Source organism: Sciurus carolinensis, chromosome 9, assembly GCF_902686445.1.
Source record: "Sciurus carolinensis chromosome 9, mSciCar1.2, whole genome shotgun sequence".
NCBI lineage: Eukaryota > Metazoa > Chordata > Mammalia > Rodentia > Sciuridae > Sciurus > Sciurus carolinensis.
In genome coordinates this window covers 95,272,981-95,296,307 of record NC_062221.1, presented here as the reverse complement: position 1 = coordinate 95,296,307, position 23,327 = coordinate 95,272,981, and the positions used below count along the sequence as shown (strand labels likewise).

Sequence of the window (23,327 nt, the reverse complement as noted above, 5' to 3'; positions counted from 1 at the left end):
TATTCAGCAGGGGTCTCAGGATGGGAGTCCCCCACCTAAAAATGTCGATTTCCACTTCTGAGAAAATCCAAGATGACTGCACCAGCTTCCGCACAAGTTGGCAAATGAGGAGCTGCAGCGTGGATGCTGAATCTGCCTGATGTGCAGGCAGGCTGGGGTTACTGAAGGCAGGGTGTGGTCCGGTGGGTGGGGTCCTAATGTTTTTATTTTATTTTATTGTTTTGAGATTTGATAATTAGATTTATTTTTTAAAAAATAAGGAGAATTAAGTATCACCTTAAATCAATAGAATTTAACAGTAGGCTTTTCAAGTATTTAATTTTTGGCTACTGCAATTAAATGTAAACCATTGTTTGGAATGTTCTTTTCAACAATATGCAAAAATCATGCTTAATCTTCACAAAACACCAAAAGTGAATAACCATTATAGTGTAAACATGATCAAAATAAATCTTAGGCTATGAAAAGAAGAACACAATCCCCAAAAGCAGCACAAATCTCATTTCCTTCAGATGTATGTGTATAGCAGAATTAACAAAAGGTATTAACAGAATTGGCTTGTTGATTACAATAAGATGTATAGAAAACTGCTTTTAACAGGGAAGATCCCTAGAAGGTTACAGTGAAAACTCATACCGTGCCTTAAAATTTTCACTTGAACATTCTGTGAAGGCTCATTAATGGTGTGTTCAATTATTTGGAGGATTTGATCTTCTCAGCAAGCAGCTTCTAATGCAGTTCTGGAATGTTAGTTGCAATTTCCTCTTGAAGGGTGTGCTGCCTTCAAAGCTTGATCTAGATCTTCTAGCAGATCTTTTTCATCCTCTAAGCCCACAGAGAGTCGAATCAGTGTGTCACTAATTCCAAGGATATCCCTGTCATTCTTAGGCACTGATGCATGGGTCATGATTGCCAGAAACTCAACAAGACTTTCATATCCTCCCAAGCTTTCAGCCAGAGTAAATAACTTTAGGTTCTTGAGGAAAGTCTCAGCATGTGGAAGAGTGCCCTTAATAATAAAGGTGATCATACCTGGGCAACCTGTGCACTGACGCTTTGCCACCTCATGCTGTGGATGGGAGGGCAAACCAGGATAAATAACTTTTTCTACCTGGGGATTAGATTCTAGGAATTGGGCAACTGCCATTCCATTTTTGAAATTCTTCTTCATTCGGATTTGCAGAGTCTTCAGGTGTCGATTGCAGAGATAACAGTCCATAGGAGACAGAACTGCTCCAAGAGCCTTTTGCAAGAAATGAAGTCTGTTATGGAGGTCTTCAGAATTAATAGACACTAAGCCCATTACAACATCACTGTGGCCATTCATATATTTTGTTGCAGAATACATACAAATATCAGCTCCCAGAGCCAAAGGTCCCTAGAAATATGCTGACATAAAAGTGTTATCCACGAACAAAATAATGTCTCCATGCTTATGGACAGTATATGCACAGGCTTCAATGCCAATCAGCTTCAAGTTAGTGTTTGTGGGGGTTTCAATCCAAACCTGCTTGGTTTCTGGTGTAATTGCTGCCTCCAGCAATTTGGTTTTGGTACAATCAACAAAAGAAGTCTCTAATCCAAATTCAGCAGTCACCTTCCTAAAATACCTGCTTGTACCTCCATACACATCATCCATGCAAATAATTTGGTCTCCCGCTTTTAAAAGATGAGTAATAATCAAAGTGACTGCTAAACCCCAAGCAAAGGCCAAACTGCACTTGGCCCCATCCAGTGCTGCCACTCCTTTTTCCAAGCACTTCCTGGTGGGATTTCCAGTGTGGCTGTATTCAAAACCCAAGTGCTGGCCGGGAGAGTTTTTATTTTTTAAGATGGTGATGGTTTATTTCTTTCCTTAGTCCCTTTCTTCCCAGTTGTTTTATCTTTTCATTTTATTTTTGCCTTCATTGTCTTCCTTCAACTTTTCTTCCTTTTACTTCCTTTCCTTTTGGTCTCCCTTCTTCCTTCCTTAATTCCATTCTTTATCCTTCCTTTTATCCTTCCTTTTTCTTTATTTTTTTTTCCTTTTTTCTTTACTTACTCTCTTCCTCTAATTCCTACTTCTTGTTTATTTTTTTATTTCTTTATTTTCTACATTCCTTTCATTTTCCTTTTTCTTCATTATTCTCCTAATCTCCCTTTCTTCCTTTCTCTCTCTAAATATTTAAAGCTTTACTTCCTTAATGAGAAAAATCCTGGCAGTACAAGACAAATATGTTTTTACATAGAAAGAGTAGAATATATAAATCCATTTATCAGTTTTCAGAGTAAGTGTATACCTTACTATCCCATGAAAATCTTTAATATTTTTAAATTATCATTATGAATTTGGTTTTCAGCATATTTCCTTAAGTAAATTATAAGTATTACTCTTTTACCAGTGGGAACTCCTCTCAAAAACTTCATGTTTGTTCCAGAATCTTTCTGATATCATTCCAGTAGTCTCTAAAAGGTTTCCCACTCCATGACATCAGAAATAAAGTCCAAGGCATTGTAATTTCTGTCCAGAATGAGAATCATACATTTCTAAAGAGATCTTATAGAAAATAATTTTCACTATTTTCTTGTCTATATTTTCTGTTTATTTAAAAAATATATAAACAAACAAATCATGCACAAAAGTATGCATATCCTTATTTAACTATTTTACTCAAATGGTCATGTGGGGGGTGCTTAGACATCCTGGCATTGCTTTTAATAACTTTGCAACATAACCGTAAATCACTCCATACCAGTAGCTAAATCTGGTAAAATGTCATTGATCCTTTCTTTGTAAAAATATATAATATTTTGTTATCTGCTTATTTAATAATATTAATATTAATATTTTGTTATCTGCTATTTTTTATGCATGAATATTGAAATTCTTGCCAATATTTTTCTCGAAATATCCCTATTGATCCCTTTATTTGTAGACCATTTAAATTTACACATACACGCACACACATATTTTATATACATATATATACATATATACATATTCGTGTGTGTGAAAACCTAAATAAAAAACCAGAATCTATTGTTTTTATGATCTATAATATATATCATAATATAAGATGGAGGTTTTCAATTAATAGAAACAATAAATAAGAAAGGCGCCTTGAAGGCATCTCAAGAATCAGCAGGACCCCACCAATGGGCAGGATAAAGGATACAAACACAAAAATTCATTTTAGAGACAATGGAGACACACTGTTCACACAAGAGTGCCTAGGAAGTAGATTTCCCAAGACTCCATTTACCATGCTCAATCACACAGTTACTCAGTGGCTACTGCAAAAAAATGCTCCTGGAGTTTTGGTCTGCTGTTTGAACTGGAAGCAGACCTTGACTCTTTCCATGTGGTGTTGTTCTGCAGGACTGTAGGATGCTGGAGTTAGGGGTCACAGAGACTTTCACTGATATTTCAAAGGTCTGGCTGGGAAGTTGGGCAGTGTGTTTCATGGTCAGAATTCATGGAAGTATTCCCTGATAAGGGGATGCATACAACTGTGAGAATGAAGCTGAAGATACAATGGAGATCCCTTGACTTATGAGATGCCATGGAATATCTTCTGAGGAAAGTTAGCAAACTATGGACAGAGCTTGAGTAAGAGGGCATGTGGGCTGCAACTAGCAAAGACATGGGGATGGGGCTGACCAAGCCCTTTGAAGATCACATCTTGCTACCATGTGCCCCATATGCTGGAAGTGAGGCTACAGGATTTATTTGCCTATATGGATTTATTTGATTGCATCATACCCTATTCCTCTCTTTTGAAATAGCAATGTTTACTCTGTGCCATTGCATATTGAATGTGTAGAACTCCTTATGATTTTTTTCAGTGTGTAAGAGTCAAAAATTTGCCTTTATTCTCAGAATAAATTTTCAACCTACACTTTTGAGTGGTATTGGAATTCTTAAGATTATGAGGACTCTTGGAGATGGACTAAATGTGTTTGCAGTGTGAGCTGGACACAAGCTTTGGGGGCCAGTGCCATAGTGTCATGGTTTAGTTGAGGTATCTCCCTAAAAGCTCATGTGGCAATATAAGATTGTTTAGTTGAAATGATTAGATAAATAGAACTGAAACCTAATTAGTGGGTTCATCCACTTAATGGATTAATTATTTGATTTACTAAGTGGTAAATGTAGGCAGATGGGGCATTTCTGGAAGAAACTGATCACTGGGGAACTCAGCTTCTCATATTCATTCATTCTCTCTTTCATTCTCTCTCTCTCTCTCTCTCTCTCTCTCCCTTTCTCCTTCACTCCCTCTCTTCCTCTCCCTTTCTCTCTCCCTTTCTCCTTCACTCCCTCTCTTCCTTTCCCTGATTTCCAGATTCCATAAGCTGAGTAGCTTTCATCTGTATGCACTTATGTTCTGCTTCATCTCAAGGCCAGAGTGATAAAATCTTCTGACCATGGATGAAATCTCTGTGTTATGGTTTGAATATGAAGTGTCCCCAGAAGCTAATGTTTGCAACAATACTGGAATGTTCCAAGATGAAATGATTAGATTATGAGAGTTGAAATTTAATCGGATTAGTCCTTTTGATAGATTGATAATTTAAATGGATCATGGCTGCTGGAAGTTAGTCAATGGGTGCTTGCCTTTAGGGTTTATATTTTGTTCTTGGTGAGCAGAGTTCTTTCTCTCTGCTTCCTGTCTGCCACAAACTGAACAGTTTTCTTGCACCATGCCATTCTTCCATGTTGTTCTGTCTCACTCTGGGCTGAAAGGTGTAGAATTAGCTGACCATGGACTGAATGATAGGCACTGTGAGACAAAATAAACTTTTCCTCCTCTACATTGCTCCTGTTAGGAATTTTGATCACAGAGACAAAAAACTAAAATATGATTATTTACTTAAAATTTTGGATTGTTACTTAAAAAAATTTTTCTTAGTTCTTCTTCTTACAGATAGCCGATTTCTGTGTGTTGTACTGCTCCAGTTAATTTTTTATACCCATCTTGTTCTCTGTACTCTTTTTCATCCTTTTTTCTTATCATTTTTATTATTTTTTATACCCATCTTGTTCTCTGTACTCTTTTTCATCCTTTTTTCTTATCATTTTTATTATCTTACTCATTTTATTTCTTCTGTTCAATGACTTTTATTCAGCTTAGGCTATTTCCTGGACAGGGACTCTTTGGGTACCTGTCAGTTGACAGTTTACTCACAGCTAGGGAAATAAGGTGATTTCTAGGTTGTGAATGACAGATCCATTTCAGGACACCTCTTTAACTATTCAGAATTACTTGATACTCATAAATTCTAGGAACAGACCCTCCCCCATGATTTGGATATCTCTTCTTAGGACTTTTATGAGATGAAGTCTAATGGAATAATGTGCAATCCTCACTTTTGATCTAGTATCAAAGCTATACTAGTAGTAATCTATTAGTCTCTTTTGATTCCCTTCATATTTGCCTAAATCCTCTCCTAGTCATGTGTTAGATGTCTACCATGGTGGCTTTCCACAGACCAGTTCCTAAGGGATTTCAGCATCATATCAACATGACTTTTATAATTAGTGTTTTGACATTCATCTATTTATTGTCAAATTTAAGAACCATGTGATGCCTTTGGATCACACGGTGCTAAAAATAATATTGTAAGTTCAGCTCTACTTCTTCCTGATTATCAGTCAGCAACTTCAGCAAACCTGTTACTCCTTTTCTTAATTGATAGTCTTGTGGAAATAGGAACCCAAAGTACAGGCACAGATTTATATTTAATGGGACCCTATCAGAATTTCCTGGTGAGAGTATATCTTTCTGAGAACCAGGACCTCTAGTCCCTAGTCTGGACACAGAGCACAAATTCTTCAGGAGAGATGCTCAACACAAGTACTAAACCTGCTGAAGTCATATTACCCTATATTGACCATTCACCGTTGGTGTATATTGCCTTGGTTGGACCCACTTAAATTAACATTTTCTCTGATTTGGACAAATACATCTGTATATAATATATTTTTAACTGTGTCAGATATTAAGAAACATTTGAATATAGGACAGCAAAAAATTACTGGCCAGTGGTACTTGGTATATTTCCCAAAACGAAAAGGAGCAAAAACTATGAAAACTTAACTGCTATTTCAGTGGATTGTTTGAGTACCAGAGTCCACAGGGGATGTGGCTAAGACAATATGGAACATGGAGCTTGTGATGGTATAATAACGAAGGTATGAAAAAATGTTTAACATCCCATCTCTCTAGTTGAGATCAAGCTTAACTAAGAGGGACTTCACAAGATAGGTAATCAAGAGGTGCCCAGTAGCCCCTAGTCAGGCATGGAGACCTGAAATATTTATTACTTGAGAAGACTGCAACCCTCTCAGACTCTGGACCCACCTTCAGGAACTAGTGGTAAATGACACTACTACATTGCCATGAAAAATCTGAGCCTACACCTTACCTCACTATAGGCTCCTACCACACACTGGTATCTTGGTTCCTCACCCACCTCAGATACTAAAACAGCCACATTGCCATTCAAAATGCCATTCAAACCTTCCTATTCACCCCAATACTAAGAGGAGACTGGCAGCTCTGTGCATTCTCTCATTACCCTCAGGAGAAAGTCAGCAGCCTGCCTTGAGACAAGTGGCCGCTGAAAGCCTGACAAAGCTACCTGCGCAACTATCAGAAACAGGCACCACTCTCTATTCAACTATTGAAAGCCTCCCTCCATGCAGTCCTCAGACCCTTCAGGTGCTCACCCCTTGTTACTGGGCACACTGCAACATTCCTGCCGTGATCTTCCAAAGCAATCCTTTATCCTAGCAACTGACAGATACCCCAACTCTGCCATCATGCCAGTTATCCCTCACCTGTTTGGACAATACACACTTTGACAAAAGGCACCAAAAATATACACAGGACAATGGATTAACTCTTCAATAAAGGTGGAAATTGGATATCCACATGCAGAAAAATCTAGACCTTTATTCTCTCACCATAACCTAAACTAACCTCAAAATATACCAAAGAACTAAATGAGAGGCTTGAGTGTACGAAACTACTAGACAGCAATGAAAGGGGGAAACAACTCAAACCAACAGTATAGGCAATTGTATTTTATAATACCCCAAAATCACAACAGAAAAAATAAAAATAGACAGATGAGATAATGTCAAACTAAGAAGTTTCTGCATGTGAAGGGAACAAGAAATTGTGAAGAAATAAGCTTCAGGGTTGGATAAAATATTTGCAAGTTAGTCATATGAAAAAGAAAGGATATACACAATATAGGAGGAAATCATATAAGCAAAAATATGAATGTTATACAACATTCTGTGTCAATCACAGAAAAAAATTTCTTATTATTTATTCACCCAATCTTATTTCTTTTTCACTTGTACTTTTATGTTTTGTAATATACATAGCATTGCATATATCAAATATGTAGGAGAGCAGTCAATATTTAAATAATTTTCAAGTGATTTTACTGATATGAATGTACAAAGAATTTGTGGCACTCTGTCTTCTGCTGAAGTCCCTATCAGATACAGGAGAGTTGAATCTCTAGATGAGCTAGATAACGGAACAGGTCAATTGGTGGAGAAGTTTCTTAGATGTTCTTTCAAATGACATTTACAGTCAGATGTCAACTACCAGAGAAAAGTTTCAGTGAAATGGCAGAGGCACAAAGAAAAAACAGGAAGGAACCTACCAGAAATTTTTCCAATTAAACTCTCATTTCCTTTATGTCATTTGTAAGTTTTCCCTTATATCATATTATAAGTTTCAGTCAAACTACTTTACTATACAATATCTGATTATTTCTTACACTTTCTGATATCTATACATTGGTCCTGAGTTTTCCTTACTTACTTTATATTCTCATGCTCTATGCTATGCTGTTTATAGCACTCTTACCCTCAGAAATTTATCTGAAATCACAAATCCACTGGGAAAATGTATTTAAAATATGAATATTGAAATAATATGTGTTAGGAATTTAGCTCAGCTGGCTTTAAAGAGCCAAGAACTATGAAGTGATACCTATCTTAAGGCTGTTTAGAACATAGGTACAGAACAATCCAGGGACATATAAGTCACACCTGATAAAGTAAATACTGAGATAGAAAGAACAAGTTAGGAAATGAAGGGAAGTTTTCACATAAAAGATGTTTATATCTGACCTTAAATATGAGCAGGACTGAAATGGAAAAAGAGGGAGAAGTTATTTTGGGTGTGGGAAACAGCTTAAAGCAGGTGCACAAGAAATGGAAGTGATGCACATGGTCATCTTCCCTCTGGTGCACTGGAGACAGCAAAGTGACAAGATGCAGCCTGGGGAATATCTAGAATTCCAAATTAGGTACATGGATCTGGTTTGAGAAATAATGAGGTTCTGTTAAGAACTCTTGAGCAGGGAAGTATCTCTTTTTAAATTCATTCGACAAACATTGAGTACTAAAAAATGACAATTCAGAGTGTTGGAAATACAGGATTAGAATTTTCCAAGAAATCCTTCCCCCTAAACCAGGGCACCAGCTGTGGGGTGGGGAAGGAGTGACCAATTACTGATGTACTCACAAATGAAAGCATAATATTACAGAGGGATTAGTGGAATGAAGAAGAGAACACAGCAGGGTAAGAAAGGTAAAAGACATGTGACATGAAGAGAAAAGACAGGCAGACAATCTCAGAAATATCTATACAGGACAAATAAAAAAAATCAAATTTCCAGTGAGTGTGTTGTAGGACATGGGCACTCAAGGCACAGAGTGAAAAGTTGATTACCCTAACTCAAGCTATCAGGCCTCCCAGTTTCCTCTCAAAAGCTAATTATCTTTCATAAACCATATTAATTCTACTTTCACCAGAAAGGGGTTCAAAGAGCCTAAGACTATTTTCTGCCTGTTCTACCTTGTATGGACAGTATGGTGAAGAGAATTGTAAACACTGAGTCAGTTACATACAAATTGGCAGGATCAAACACACTTTAGTAAATGTCATTTGCTTTAATCTCACTATCTCATGAGACATCTTTAATGAATGACAAGTGGTTCATATGCTTTTAGGACTTAATATCACACAGAAATACAATGATGTAAGTGCAAGGAAATCCCTTCAGGGTTTGATGGAAAACTTTAACTTGGCAATGAAAGGACATATTATTAACACTGGCCTATAGTTTCTGAGATTGGTGTTCTCCTAATCCCAAATGTTTTGCAACAATGTGCACTTATATATTCTTAAATTCTGAGACCTTGAACATAAAGACCATAAAGCAAAAATTACACTTGCCAAAAGTTCTTAGTGAAATCTATCTTGAAGTGTTTGAATTTATTTTTTTAAATTTAAATTTTGACATATTTGAAAATTTACTTCCTAGAATTATTTACCATGTTTGATTATCTCTAAATTTTAATTGTTTACTTAGTTCTCTAGCTCTACTCAATATTTAATAGCATGGTGAAATCGGGAAAGGTACAACGCTGTGATTCATGTGAATCTCTGATTATAACATAGAGCTTCAAAATATATAGGTAAGATGCAAAATTTTGTTAATTTATTTAGGAATATACATTGAAAGTTATTTGTAGTTTAACTGAATTGCTACATGCTTACACTGGTATTTACCTTATCTTAATATTTAGGAAAAAAATAAGTTTCTACTGTTTTCCTTTGAATATCTTATTTATGGGAAATAAAAACACAGTTTGGTCATAGAATTTATATGATCAGCTTTATCAGTGAATCACTGCTCAGTGATCAACTTTATCACTAAGTAATACAAAAATAGCCCTTTAAAGTAAACTAAAATTTCTAATAAAATTTTCTATCCGAATTTAAGGGATTTCCTCTTTCCCAAGTGATGAAATTGAAGTATGAAGATGAATCTGCTTTTATCCAACTGGATATCTACTACTGTAAATTTGGAAAGCCTTATAAAATCTTCTAGTAAAAATATGTAGTTTTGACACAGGAAATATACCTTGGTTTCTTAAGAAGATGATTTTTAAAATTTTCCTTGTGGACCTTTCTTCAAAGCTAAGAGTCTGAGTTTGCAGAGGCAAAGAGGTCAGTTGGGATCATGAGTAGGGAACAGAAAAGAAGTCATAGCATGGAGCCAGGGTTGGACTTTATTTGGCCTTTTTCTTAGAGCTCCAAACAGAAGTATTTAAAATGTATCCTCACAATGATTATAAAAAGTAACACTCTTGTACATGTGAAAGAATAATGCAATATAGATGACACACATAAAACTGTAGATTTTGTTGAATGTATAACATATGCACCATAAGTCAAGTGTGGTCAGTGTGGTCTGGGATACTCAGTAAAAAGTTTATTGAGTGATGCTGTATGCAAACTATGGTTTAGCAAAAGAGGAAGAGCTTAGAATTAGGAGAAAATCAATGTGAATAATTTAATGGACAGAGTCATTGTTCATGAAAAGGGTGTAACAGTAGGTTATGCAAAGGTTATGATCTGTGGACATTTATACCTTTAGTTTTCTCTGTTAATTTTCTTTTTAGATAAAAAATACTCCTTATTCCTCACTGATCTTTATGCCATCTTGAACATTTTAATTTAACATGTGTATAAATTATTGTAAACCATTCATTCCCCTAGAGGAATAGATAAAGATCATTATCACAGTAGAAAAACATGACTTTATAGGAAAATCGATTTAAATTTTAGTTTAGGATTTTTTGTTTGTTTTGTACTGAGGATTAAACACACATTACCACTGAGCTGCATACCCAGGTTTTCATTATTTATTTTGTTAACACTGGCCTCCAATTTGTGAGTCCTTCATCTCACCCTCCCCAGTTACTGGGGTTGCAGGTATGTGCCACTACAAACATCATATTTAAGGTACATTTTTAACAAACTGACACAAATTATTTGGGAAAATGAATCAAATATGGGTAGCTTAAATGTTTATATGATTATGATTAAAAACTTAAAGATGACATTTCTGTGTTTTTCTTTTGTACCAGAGATTGAATCCAGGGGTATTTAACCACTGAGCAACATTCTCTGTACTTTTTTTTTTTTTTTTTTTTTTTTTTTTTTTTTTTTTTAACAGGGTCTTGCTAAGTTGCCTAGGGCCTTGCTGAGTTGCTGAGACTGGCTTTGAACTGCAATCCTTCTGCCTCAGCATCCAAAGCCACTCGGATTATGGGCATGCACCACTGTGCCCAGCAACTTTCTGTACTTTAACCATCCTCCCTGGAATTATAATATCCTTGTTAACTTTGAGAGTCTCCGCTTGAGGCCATAGTTGCTGACTCTTCAAAAAGACAAATGATCCCTGGAAGTATGTGGCATTTTGGACTGGGCATAACAGGGTTTGGTAAAGACGAAAATTCTCTACCCACATAAAAAGAAAAATATTAATGGAAAATTATATGGTGTTAATTAGAATTTAAGTCTCATTGATATTTATCTCAACAGGCAAGACAGAGATGACTAAAGCCAATCATTCTTTGACAAATGAATTCATCCTCATGGGACTTACAGATAACCCAGACCTGAAGATCCTTCTATTTGTGGTATTCTCTGCCATCTATCTGGTCACCATGGTGGGGAATCTAGGGTTGGTGGCCTTGATTTACATGGAGCGTCACCTTCACACACCAATGTACATCTTCCTTGGCAATCTGGCTCTCATGGACTCCTTCTGTTCCTGTGCTGTCACTCCCAAAATGTTAGAGAACTTCTTTTCCGAGGACAGAAGGATTTCTCTCTATGAATGTATGGTGCAGTTTTATTTTCTCTGTGTTGCTGAATCAACAGACTCCTTTCTTCTGGCAGCAATGGCCTATGACCGCTATGTGGCCATATGCAGACCACTGCAGTACCACACTCTGATGTCAAAGAGACTCTGCATTCAGATGACCATAGGAGCGTACATAGGTGGAGTCCTGCATCCCATGGTAGAAGTGGGGCTTTTGTTAAGGTTGGTTTTCTGTGGATCTCATCAAATCAATCACTTTTTTTGTGATATCCTTCCATTATACAGACTCTCCTGTGTTGATCCCTATATCAATGAATTGGTGGTACATATTTTGGCAGGGTCAATTCTAACCTTTACTATTACTGTAGTGGTAATCTCTTATCTCTATATTCTTTTCACTATATTCACAATGAAATCCAAAGAGGGAAGGGGCAAAGCCATCTCTACCTGTGTATCCCACTTTCTCTCTGTATCAATATTCTATGGTTCTCTGCTCTTCCTGTATGCTCGACCAAGTTCAGTTAATGAAGGGGATACAGATGTACCTGCTGCTGTGTTTTATGCTCTAATAGTTCCCTTATTGAATCCTTTTATTTATACTTTAAGAAACAAGGAAGTAATAAATGTTATAAAAAGAATTTTGAAGAAGAGTTCCCGTTGTAACTTTCTATGACAAGTATCATCTCCCTTGAAAGATTGATTTCAACTTTAGAGTACTTTTAGAAACCTACCAATACTGAGAAATTAGATAATTATCCCTTCAAAATCAAAATATTAGATTGTTAAAACCTTGATGGTATTTGAGTAAACTTAACTCCAAAGGGAAAGAGTATGCAAAAATATATTTCAAAATCAAATATGTTGAAATCTATCAGGAGTGGATCAGATAATTATTCACAAATTTTATAGTGGAATTAGATATAATTTTCAACAAAACAAACAAATGCTAGAAATAAAAGTTAGTATACAAAGAAGTAGCTTCCCTTTCACACTGTTAGCAAATTTCTTGTATCCCAAAGAATAATTTTTACTATCCCAGGCATACTCTGAGTTCTCAAATACTAATTTTTCATTCAGTAATTCCATCTGTCTAAGTAAACTATGTATTTGAATTTGATTTTGAACTAGATTTCAGTTATTTCAAGAGATTATATTTCAGTATGTATGTATGTATAAAATATTAATTCTCTAAATAAAGAATATTTTCATGTTTAGTTTTATTCAATTTTACTTTCAAATTCTCTAGAGTATCTGCATATTGTGATTTAACAACATGTAGTTTAAAATGATGCTTTTTGAAAAAAGGAAAATGATAGCAGGAGAAAGAAGGGAGGGGCATGTGGAAGGATGGGGGATTGAAATCTACAAAATTATGCTCCGTCCATGAAACAATATACCATAATGAAATCCACTTATGTATATGTAATTATAATGCACAATTTAAAATAAAATCAATTATAATAGAAAGGAGAACAGTGGAGTAGAGCAAGCTGATTAAGGGTGGGGAAGAGGGGAGATAGGGAAGGCACTAGTGAATGAGATTGATCAAATCATGTATGTGCATGTAATAGGCATAATGAACCTAATTTTATATATGGTTTTAAAGCAACATTAGAAATGCTATTCATTATAAATCCTGGTCAGTTCTAATTTTTCATGTAGTTTATTTCTCCATCACATAACAATGTAATTAATGAAAATATCAAGGAAATGAAGATTTTTTCTCCCTGACATCATTCCTTGTCTTTTTATTCAATAGGAGTATGAGAACCCTTTCCTGCTTCCTATGAAATGTATTAATATATTCACAGAATTAATAAAAGTTGGAAATATTGTTGAAAATAAACAAGAGGAAACAAAGGAGTGAAAATCCTAGGTACATGACCAAAATATTTATTCACTAAATAAATCAATAAACACACAAAAAATATTTTCCTGAAATATACTATCTGCTAAACACAGACTTAAATTTTCATGTGCATTAAATAACTAACTAAAGAGATATTCTTTTTGTTCTTTTCTTGAATGAAAACCTCATATATTGATTTGTTGAGTAGCTTGCCTGAGTTTAACTGAGTAAGCCAGAAGAGACAAGAGTATAAATCAATAATATTTTCTCCACATGCTTGGGGGTTCAGGAAATGGAGATAATATTACTTGAGATATTTAATTATTAAGTAACATGAGACATAAACATTTAAACATGGAAAAAATTTGTTACCATTTGAACAAAACAGAAATTATCATGACCAGAATTAATGTTTGTGAAAATGAGTGTGTCTCTAAATATGAGAATAATGGTGAACAGTGGAATAGAATAATTATAGTGACTGACTGTTGGAGAGATTCTTGGTGAGTTTAGGAAGTGGGAAAGTGTGCCAGATCAGTGAGAATCTTACATGCCACTCTAAGAATCTGAATTTACTTAGAGGCAACAGACATTGGTGTCCTCTTGGCAGCAGAGTGATATGCTTGACTCAGCAAACCAATTTGGTGATTGATTATAAAGAGACTAACTTCAATATTTCACATATTAGGCAATGAGTTCAGAAAACAAGCATAGTATAAGAAAAAAAAGGAGTACACATATTTAAACTTTTTAAAATATTAATTTTAAGTGTAGAAAATAAAATGAAGTCCTACTTCTTTCTGTGACTTCATCATGTCACATCTGATTTTGTATTATCAATACTCAAACAGTGCCTGACATAATTATGCATACAGCACATATTTCCTTCAAAATATTTTAATGGATTATGTCAGTTAATGTATAATGGGTTGATTATTTTTACTTTTAATGACTAGAACCTTTTCAAATTTTTTTCAGTATTAATATCTAATATGAAATACTGATCAATACAACCTTTGGAAATAACGACTCTTTAGGGAAATAATTATATTTTAAGAGTGTAAACAAAATGAACAGATCACAAAATTGAGAAACTAAATTGAATAGAGAGTGCACACACTATTTTTATGGACATTTTCAGGTATCAAAATTATATTCCTTGATTCCTTTTCCTTTTTCTAATAATACTATGATTTATGTCATCCATTTTCAAATAACTCTACCTCGTCCTTATGAACGATTTCCCAGACAAATTTAATGGAAGAGTATGTGATTTATTTGGGACCAGTGAGATAAAAGAGGTGATGTTTATGGAAGTTTCTGGGAAATGAGCTACCTTCATATTTAAAGAGCCCCACAAAAAATATATCTGGACAGGAGAGAGAGTCTCCTTTCTTTTCACCAGATAGCAGCCATCAGGTAAGTTATGATGGTTTCATACAAGTAGGTCCTGGAGCTGGGCAGAAAGAAGCAATCCGATGGGACGTGCTCTTCTTGTGGGTCCCCTGCTGGCAATACCACCTGCTCTCTGTGCTTCGTGGGGCTCTCTACCCAACTCATCCAGGTAAAGTGTACAGACTGGTGTACAAGTCAACCACAGTCATGTCATATGCAGGATTCATGTGTGCCTTAGTGGCTACAAATGCCCCGTTTTGAAAGGTGCAATGTATGGCAAGCCTGTCCATCATACTGTTAACTAGGTAAAATTCACTGGAAACCTTCAGAAACCTGTTGTTGAGGAGCAAGCTGCAAGCAACTGTGGGCTCTGAGAGTCCTGAATTCTAACGGGGTTGGTAAAGATTCCACATAAAAATTCTTTCATTTAATTTCTTAAATTTCATATAAATTCTTTCACATTATCTTCATTGATCCATTCCAGAGAGTTATCAGAAGAAATCCTGACACTCAGTGGATCACAAACCAGTCCACAAACACAGGGAGATGCTGGGGCTGATGTTTGCAAACCACAAGAGTGGTGGCCTTCAAAAGGACCACAAGTTCCACCACACTCTTGTTGGCTCCTTGAGATTTAGAGAAGACACAATATTCCTAGGTTCTATTTTCACCACTTAATGTAAGTATAATAGTTGTTAAGTTCATACCTAATAAAGAATTTAGCACAGTCAGGTCTGCCTAAAGGTGTTTCTGTTGAAAGTAGTTTGCAGAATATTCCATAAATATTTAGTTAAATTACAGAAATTCAAGTGCAATGATGTTTGAAGTTAATAAGGGAATTTGTACCTTCTTTCTAAAAAAATTAACTTTTCTTGCATTTGTTTTATTATTTTAAGTAGTTAAAAGTCAGTGGTTAATACATTCTGTGTAGTAGAAGTGGTGTAAAATAAATTTTCTACCAGATGAATGTTGGAAAAAGCACTGAAGATATTTTTGGTACATATGATAAAATGCACAGCTTCAGGGGAAAAATGCAATGTTCTCCCAGCTTTAAAGGGTTGAGTTTTTTGGAGTTTGGGAAGTACTAACTTTTAAAAATGTATTTTGGTTAGAAATTTGTAGGATGGGAGGAGGAAGTCATAACCGTAAATCATGATAATATGTAGAAAATTGTGACCTAAATTAAAGCCAACTTTTAAAATTTTAATCCAGTGTTTTATTTGTGCAACCTTTGTTTCTGAAAGGAAAATACTTCCCTAAATTTTCATAAGACCAAACCTGCAGCAAAGTGTTTCTCACAAATCTAGTTTAACCTAAACACAATTGCCTGTCTCTATAGAACAGTGTAAATTCACCTAAAGTATGAAAGCAGATTCAATCCTATATCTCTGTGGAATCTAGAATCCTGAATTTGTTGCACAGTAGTCATTCCATGATATTCATACCAGTATCCTTAAACTGAGGGGAATTTAGCATTAGTTATTTTTTCCCTTAAGACTTTGAGTTAGTAAGAAATGCTATTGTGGTAATCTGATAAACCAGTGACCATTCAATAAATTCCATTTAATTTTGAGGTTAGAAAACCAATGTCGAGGCCCAGCTATACAGCACCAGAAGTATAGCCCTGGCACCGGGCTCAAGAGGCCCAACCCTGGGGGGATCTACAGCACCAGCCTTGTCCCCCAACTCAGTATGCGCACACCCACACCTCACCCCTCAGCTCCCCAACTACCAACTTCTTGAGATGCCTCTACCACCATTTTGGCATAATCCTGACTCAGATGCCACCAATTTTAGTGTGTGCAGCTCCCATCCTGAAGACTGGGAGGTCTGAATAGAATATTACAGTTATATATATATATATATATATATATATATATATATATATATATATATCTTTCTCACTCTATTTTCCTCTTGTTTGTTTCCTCAGAGTCCATTTCTCCCTTTTCTCATGCTAACAATCAACTTTTTACTCTGCTTTTACTCTTCCTATGATCTAGTACCCCTATACACTCACTTCTTATCTCTTTAACATTATATTCTACACCTTCCCCCTTTGTCCACCATTATAAATTGTAGACTTTATTGCAAACCTATTGTTTATGTTGTAGATAATAATGAAACTCATCATCGCTGTTTATTACAACACTATTGCTAACATCCTAATAGGGTCATTTTGGATTAAGGCTGCATATTGTTTGTAGTGGGTGCTTCCAATATTGGTCTCCCCCTTAAAGGAGAGGTATTAGAAAACTGCAGTTACACTATAAGGCTATAGAAGGAAATTGTAGTACTACAGATCTGCAGTGCTAGAGGGGAATATATATAAACAACATGAAAAAATGAAGGAAGAAAGTGCCCCAAACAAACCAAGATGCTTTGTTAATAGAATCCATTGACAACATGGTAGAAGAAATGTCAGAAAAGGAGTTCAGAATGTACATAATTAAAATGATCCATGAAGTAAAGGATGATATAATAGAGCAAATGCAGGCAATGAATGGTCATTCCAACAAGCAGTTAAAAGAGCAAATGCAGGAAGAAAATGATCATTTCAGTAAATAGATAGAGATACTGAAAAAAATTCAGAAATCCATGAAAGGAAGGATATGAAAAAAACAAATTAAAAACTCAATAAAAAGCATCACCAACAGAATAGATCACTTGGAAGACAGAAATTCAGACAATGAAAACAAAATATTTATCTTGAAAAAAAGGTGACCACACAGAGAAGATGGTAAAATATCATGAAAAGAGCCTGCAAGAATTATGGGGTAACATGAAAAGATCAAATTTAAGAATTACTTAGATTGAGAAAGGCACACAGATACAAATCAGAGAAATGAACAATCTGTTCAGTGAAATAATATCAGAAAATTTCCTAAACTTGAAGAATGAAATGGAAAATGAAATACAAGAGGCTTACAGGACACCAAATGTACAAAATTACAACAGATCCACACCAAGGAACAATATAATGAAAATGCCCAACATACAAAATAAAGATAGAATTTTAAAGGCTACAAGAGAAAAGTATCAGATTATATATAGGGGGAAACCAATATGGATTTCAGCAAATTTCTCTGCCCAGACACTAAAAACTAGAAGGGCCTGGAACGAAATATTTCAAACTCTGAAAGAACATGAATGCCAACCAAGAATCCTATACCCAGCAAAACTAACAATAAGATTTGATAACCAAATAAAAACCTTCCATGATAAACAAAAGTTAAAATAATTTAGAAATAGAAAACCCACACTACAGAACATTCTCAGCAAATAGTCCATGATGAGGAAATGAAAAACAACAATGTAAGTCAGCAAAAGGAGGAACTACCCAAATGGAAAAACCAATCAAAAGAGAAACCAAGTCAAGTGAAAAACCAAAAATAACGTCAAAGGACCAGGATTACAAACCATGTCCCAATAATAACCCTGAATGCTAATAGCCTAAACTCATTAATGAAAAGATTCAGACTGGCAGTTCGAATGCACCAATATGCTCGTTTCATAGAAAAAGACATCCACAACATAAAGGCGAAAGGATGGAAAAAACATACCACACTCACAGACTCAGTAAAAAAATGGGGGTTTCCACAGTCATATCAGATACAGTGGACTTTGAGCCAAAGTTATTCAGAAGGGATAAAGAAGGACATTTCATATTGCTTAAGGAAACCATAAATCATCAAGACATAACAATCATAGATATTGATGCCCCAAACAAAACCTTCACAATTCCAAGAACCAAATAGCAACAACACTATAATACTGGGTGACTTTATCACACCCCTCCACTAGTGTATAGATTTAAAAAAAGGAAAACAGAAACGAGAAATCATAGAACTCAATAACATAATCAATAATTAAACTTACCAGACTTATGTAGAATATTCCACGCATCAATGTGTAAATACACTTATTTCTCAGCAACACATGGATCATTCTCTAAAATAGACCACATGTCGTGGAACAAAGCTATTCTCAGCAAACACAAAAAAAAGAGTACTACCTTGTATTCTATATCAGATCATAATGGAATGAAATTAGAAATAAATTTAAAATAAAAAAAAATACTTCAACACCTGGAGACTAAGTAATATGCTATTGAATGATGCATGGAAAGCAGAAGATATCAGGGAGGAGATAAAAAAATTCTTAAAGGTAAACAAGAACAATGATATAACATATCAAAATCTCTGGGACATTATGAAAGCACTACTAAGAGAAAAATTAATTGTATGGAGCACATTCAATAAAAGAATAAGAAGTCAACAGCTAAATGACCTAACACTATATTTCAAAACCCTTGAAAAAGAGGAACAGACCAACACCAAAATTAGTAGAAGGCAGGAAATAATTAAAATCAGAGCTGAAATCAATGAAATTGAAACAAAAGAAACAACTCAAAAAATTGGCAAAACAAAAAGTTGATCCTTTAAAACAGTAATCAAAATAGATAAAACCTACACACACTAACAAAGAGAAGGAGAGAGAAAACTCCAATTACTAAAATGTGTGATGAAAAAGGAAACATCATGACAGACACTATTGAAATACAAAACATAATTAGAAGCTATTTTGAAAATCTATAGTCCAACAAAATAGAAAATATCAAAGATATCAACAGATTTCTAGAGACATATGATCCACCCAAACTGAATCAGGAGGACATACACAATTTTGAACGATCAATTTCAAGTAATGAAACAAAAGATGCCATCAAAAGGCTACCAACCAAGAAAAGTCTGGAACTGGACAGATTCTCAGCCGAGTTCTACAAGACCTTCAAAGAAGAACTAATACCAATACTCTTAGTAGTATTACATGAAATAGAAAAGGAGGCAAACCTTCCAAACTCATTCTATGAAGCTAGTATAACCTTGATACCAGAATGAGACAAAAATACATCAAGGAAAGAAAACTTTAGACAAATATCCCTGAAGAACATAGATGTACAAATCCTTGACAAAATTCTGGCAAATTGCATACAAAAATATACTTAAAATATAGTGCGCCATGATCAAATGGATTTCATTCCAGGGATGCAAGGTTGGTCAACATCCAGAAATCAATAAATATAATTCACCACATCAACACACTTTAGGAATAAAATGATTGTTTCAGTAGATGCAAAAAAAAGCATTTGATAAAATACAGCACCCCTTCATGCTCAAAACACTAGAAAAAATAGGGATAGTAGGAACATACCCCAACATTGTAAAGACTATCTATGCTAAGCCCAAGACCAACATCACTCGAAACAGAGAAAAACTGAAAGCATTCCCTCTAAAAGCTCGAACAAGATAGGGATGCCTGCTCTCACCACTGATGTTCAACATTGTCCTTAAAACTCTAGCCAGGGCAATCAGACAGACAAAAGATATTAAAGGGATACAAATGGGAAAAGAACTCAAACTATCACTATTTGCTGATGACATGATTCTATATTTAGAGGACTTAAAAAATTCCCCTAGAAAACTTCTAGAACTAATAAATGAATTCAGCAAAGTAGCAGGATATAAAATCAACACTGATAAATCAAATGCATTTCTATTTACAAGTAAATTAATCCTCTGAAATAGAAATTAGGAAAACCACTCCATTCACAATAGCCTCAAAAAAATAAAATACTTGGAAATCAATCTAACAAAAGAGGTGAAAGACCTCTACAATGAAAACTACAGAACACTAAAGAAAGAAAGTAAAGAAAACCTTAGAAGATGGAAGGATCTCCCATGTTCTTGGATAGGCAGAATCAATATTGTCAAAATGGCCATACTACCAAAGGTGCTATACAGATTCAATGCAATTCCAATTAAAATCCCAATGACTTTCCTCATTGAAATAGAGAAAGTTATCATGAAAACCATTTGGAAGAATAACAGACCCATACTAGACAAAGGTGCCAAAAACATACAACTGGAGAAAAGATAGGCTCTTCAACAAATGGTACTTATGAGGAGGTAAAGTGATGCAGGAGGTATCACAATACCAGACCTGCAACTATACTACAGAGCAATAGTAACAAAAATGGCATTGTATTGGCACCAAAATAGACAGGTAGACCAATGGTGCAGAATAGAAGACACAGAGACATACCCACATAAGTACAGTTATCTCATACTAGACAAAGGTGCCAAAAACATACAATAGAGAAAAGATAGGCTCTTCAACAAATGGTGCTTGGAGAACTGGAAATCTATATGTAGTCAAATGAAATTAAAACCCTGTCTTTCACCCTGCACATAACTCAACTCAAAATGGATCAAGGACCTAGGAATTAGACAGAGACCCTGCACCAAATAGGAGAAAATGTAGGCCCAAATCTTCATCATGTTGATTGAGAATCAGACTTCCTTAACATGACTCCCAAAGCAGAAGAAATAAAAGCAGGAATCAATAATTGGGATAGATTCAAACTAAAAAGCTTTTTCCCAGCAAAGGAAACTATCAGCAATGTGAAGACAGAGCCTACAGGCTGGGAGAAAATCTTTGCCACACATACTTCAGATAGAGCACTAATCTCCAGATTTAAAAGAACTCAAAAATCTTTATACCAAAATTACAAATAATCCAATAAATAAATAAACTAAGGAACTGAGAAGACACTTCACAGAATACTTACAAGCAATCAGCATATATATGAAAAAATAAAAGAAATGCAAATCTAAACTACCCTAAGATTTCATCTCATCCCAATTAGAATGTCTACCAGCAAGAATACAAGTAACAATAAGTGTTGGTGAGGATGTGGGGGAAAAGATACAATTATACATTGCTTGTGGAGTTGCAAATTGTTGCAGCCACTTTGAAAAGCACTATGGAGATTCCTCAGAAAACTTAGAATGGACCCATCATTTGACCAAGTTATCCCACAGGTTGGCCTATACCCAAAGACTTAAAATCAGCATACCACAGTGATGCAGCCACATGAATGTTTATGACAGCTCAAATCACCATAGCTAGATTGTAGAATCAACCTAAATGCCATTCGATAGATGAATGGATAAACTGGAATATATACACAAAGGAATATTATTCATCCATAAAGAAGAATAAAATATGCCATTTTCAGGTAAGTGAATGCAGTTGGAGAATATCATGCTAAGTGAGATAAGCCAATCCCCAAAAACAAGGCTGAATGTTTTCTCTGATAGGTGGATGCTGATATATAAATGGGGGGGGCATAAGTGAAGAATGAATGAATGTTGGATGATGTAGAGGGTATAAGGGCAGAGGAGAGGACGGGGGAAGGAAAGTTGGCTGAATGTGACAAACATTATTACCCTATCTATGTACATGTAAGTTTACATGCATGGTGTGACTCTACATTGTGTACATCTAGAGAAATGAACAATTGTACACATTTTGTGGACAATGAATCAAAATGTATTCTGTTAGTCATGTATAACTAAATTGAAAAAACAATAAAAAGAGAAACTCAATGTCAGATTTAATCAAGATTATAAAATCCTTATCTGTAACACAAATATTAACAAATATGAATCATGGCATTTCTAGCATGTTCCCACATTCTAGCTTTCTTGGTTTATTCTTCATTGAGTAGATATGTTTTGTGCTTTGTTATTGCTTGGATATAAGATGTCCTCCCAAAGCTCCTGTGTTAATGTAAGAATACTCAATGATGAAATGATTGGATTATGAGAAAATTAACTTAAATAGTCCATCCTAATATTAATGGGCTAACTGCATGGTAAGTGTAGGCAGGTGGGACAGGACTAGAAGAGGTAGGTCAGTGATGGTATGCTATGGAAAGTTTCATCTCTTTAACCCTTTGCCCTCTCACTATGCTTTCCAGGACCCATATCCTTCTGCTGCTAGGCACAGAGCAATGGAACCTGCCAACCATTAGCTGAACCTCTAAAACCAGGAACTCAAAATAAACATGTCCTCCCCTAAATAGTTCTTGTCAGGCATTTTTAGTCACATTGATGAGAAACTAAAACAAATTGGTACTGACAAAGGGGGTTGTTACTGTGACTGAGACCATGTGGTTCAGAAGCTTTAGAACTGGGTTGTTGGAGGAATTTGGAAAAGTTTGAGGACGCAGACTGGAGAAGCCTTAGAATGTTGTAAGAAGAGTTTAACGGGTGATTCTTGTGAGAGCTCAAAGAAAACCAGAATGGGGAAAGGGGTGGGTACAGAAAAGACTGTGCCAATAGTTTTCGAGGTATATGAGGATTCTAAAGGAATTGGTATGGAGGCCATTGTGTCACATCCCAGTGAAGAACTTGTCTACATTTTCCCCGAGTCCACAGATTTTGTGTGAAGCTGAATTTGAAAGTAATTTGGCAGAAGAAAATTCAAGGCAGCACAGCATTCTCGTGGTGGCATGGTTATTGCTGATGAATTTTAACCACATTTACTGTGA

The 23,327-nt window shown here is 35.3% G+C and overlaps 2 protein-coding genes and 1 pseudogene across 2 annotated transcripts; 2 read left to right on the top strand and 1 right to left on the bottom strand.

Moving 5' to 3' along the window:
• Nucleotides 1–748: 748 nt before the first annotated feature.
• Nucleotides 749–1,816, bottom strand: LOC124993705 (cystathionine gamma-lyase-like; the record flags this gene model as incomplete). The annotated part of the gene is made up of 2 exons (XM_047565510.1): nt 749–1,378; nt 1,508–1,816. Coding segments are annotated over 2 exons (939 nt in total), but the record flags the coding sequence as incomplete, so codon positions are not given.
• A 9,597-nt stretch (nt 1,817–11,413) lies between these two features.
• On the top strand, nt 11,414–12,358 carry LOC124992866 (olfactory receptor 5K3-like). The gene has a single exon (XM_047564182.1). It carries the CDS (start codon nt 11,414–11,416, stop codon nt 12,356–12,358), a length of 945 nt encoding a protein of 314 aa, XP_047420138.1.
• Nucleotides 12,359–14,963: 2,605 nt separating this feature from the next.
• Nucleotides 14,964–15,607, top strand: LOC124993704 (60S ribosomal protein L15-like; annotated as a pseudogene).
• Nucleotides 15,608–23,327: the final 7,720 nt, after the last annotated feature.

Excerpts from the sequence above, each read along its gene's own strand:
- LOC124992866 (XM_047564182.1), top strand. The coding sequence starts at position 11,414 with ATGACTAAAGCCAATCATTCTTTGACAAATGAATTCATCCTCATGGGA.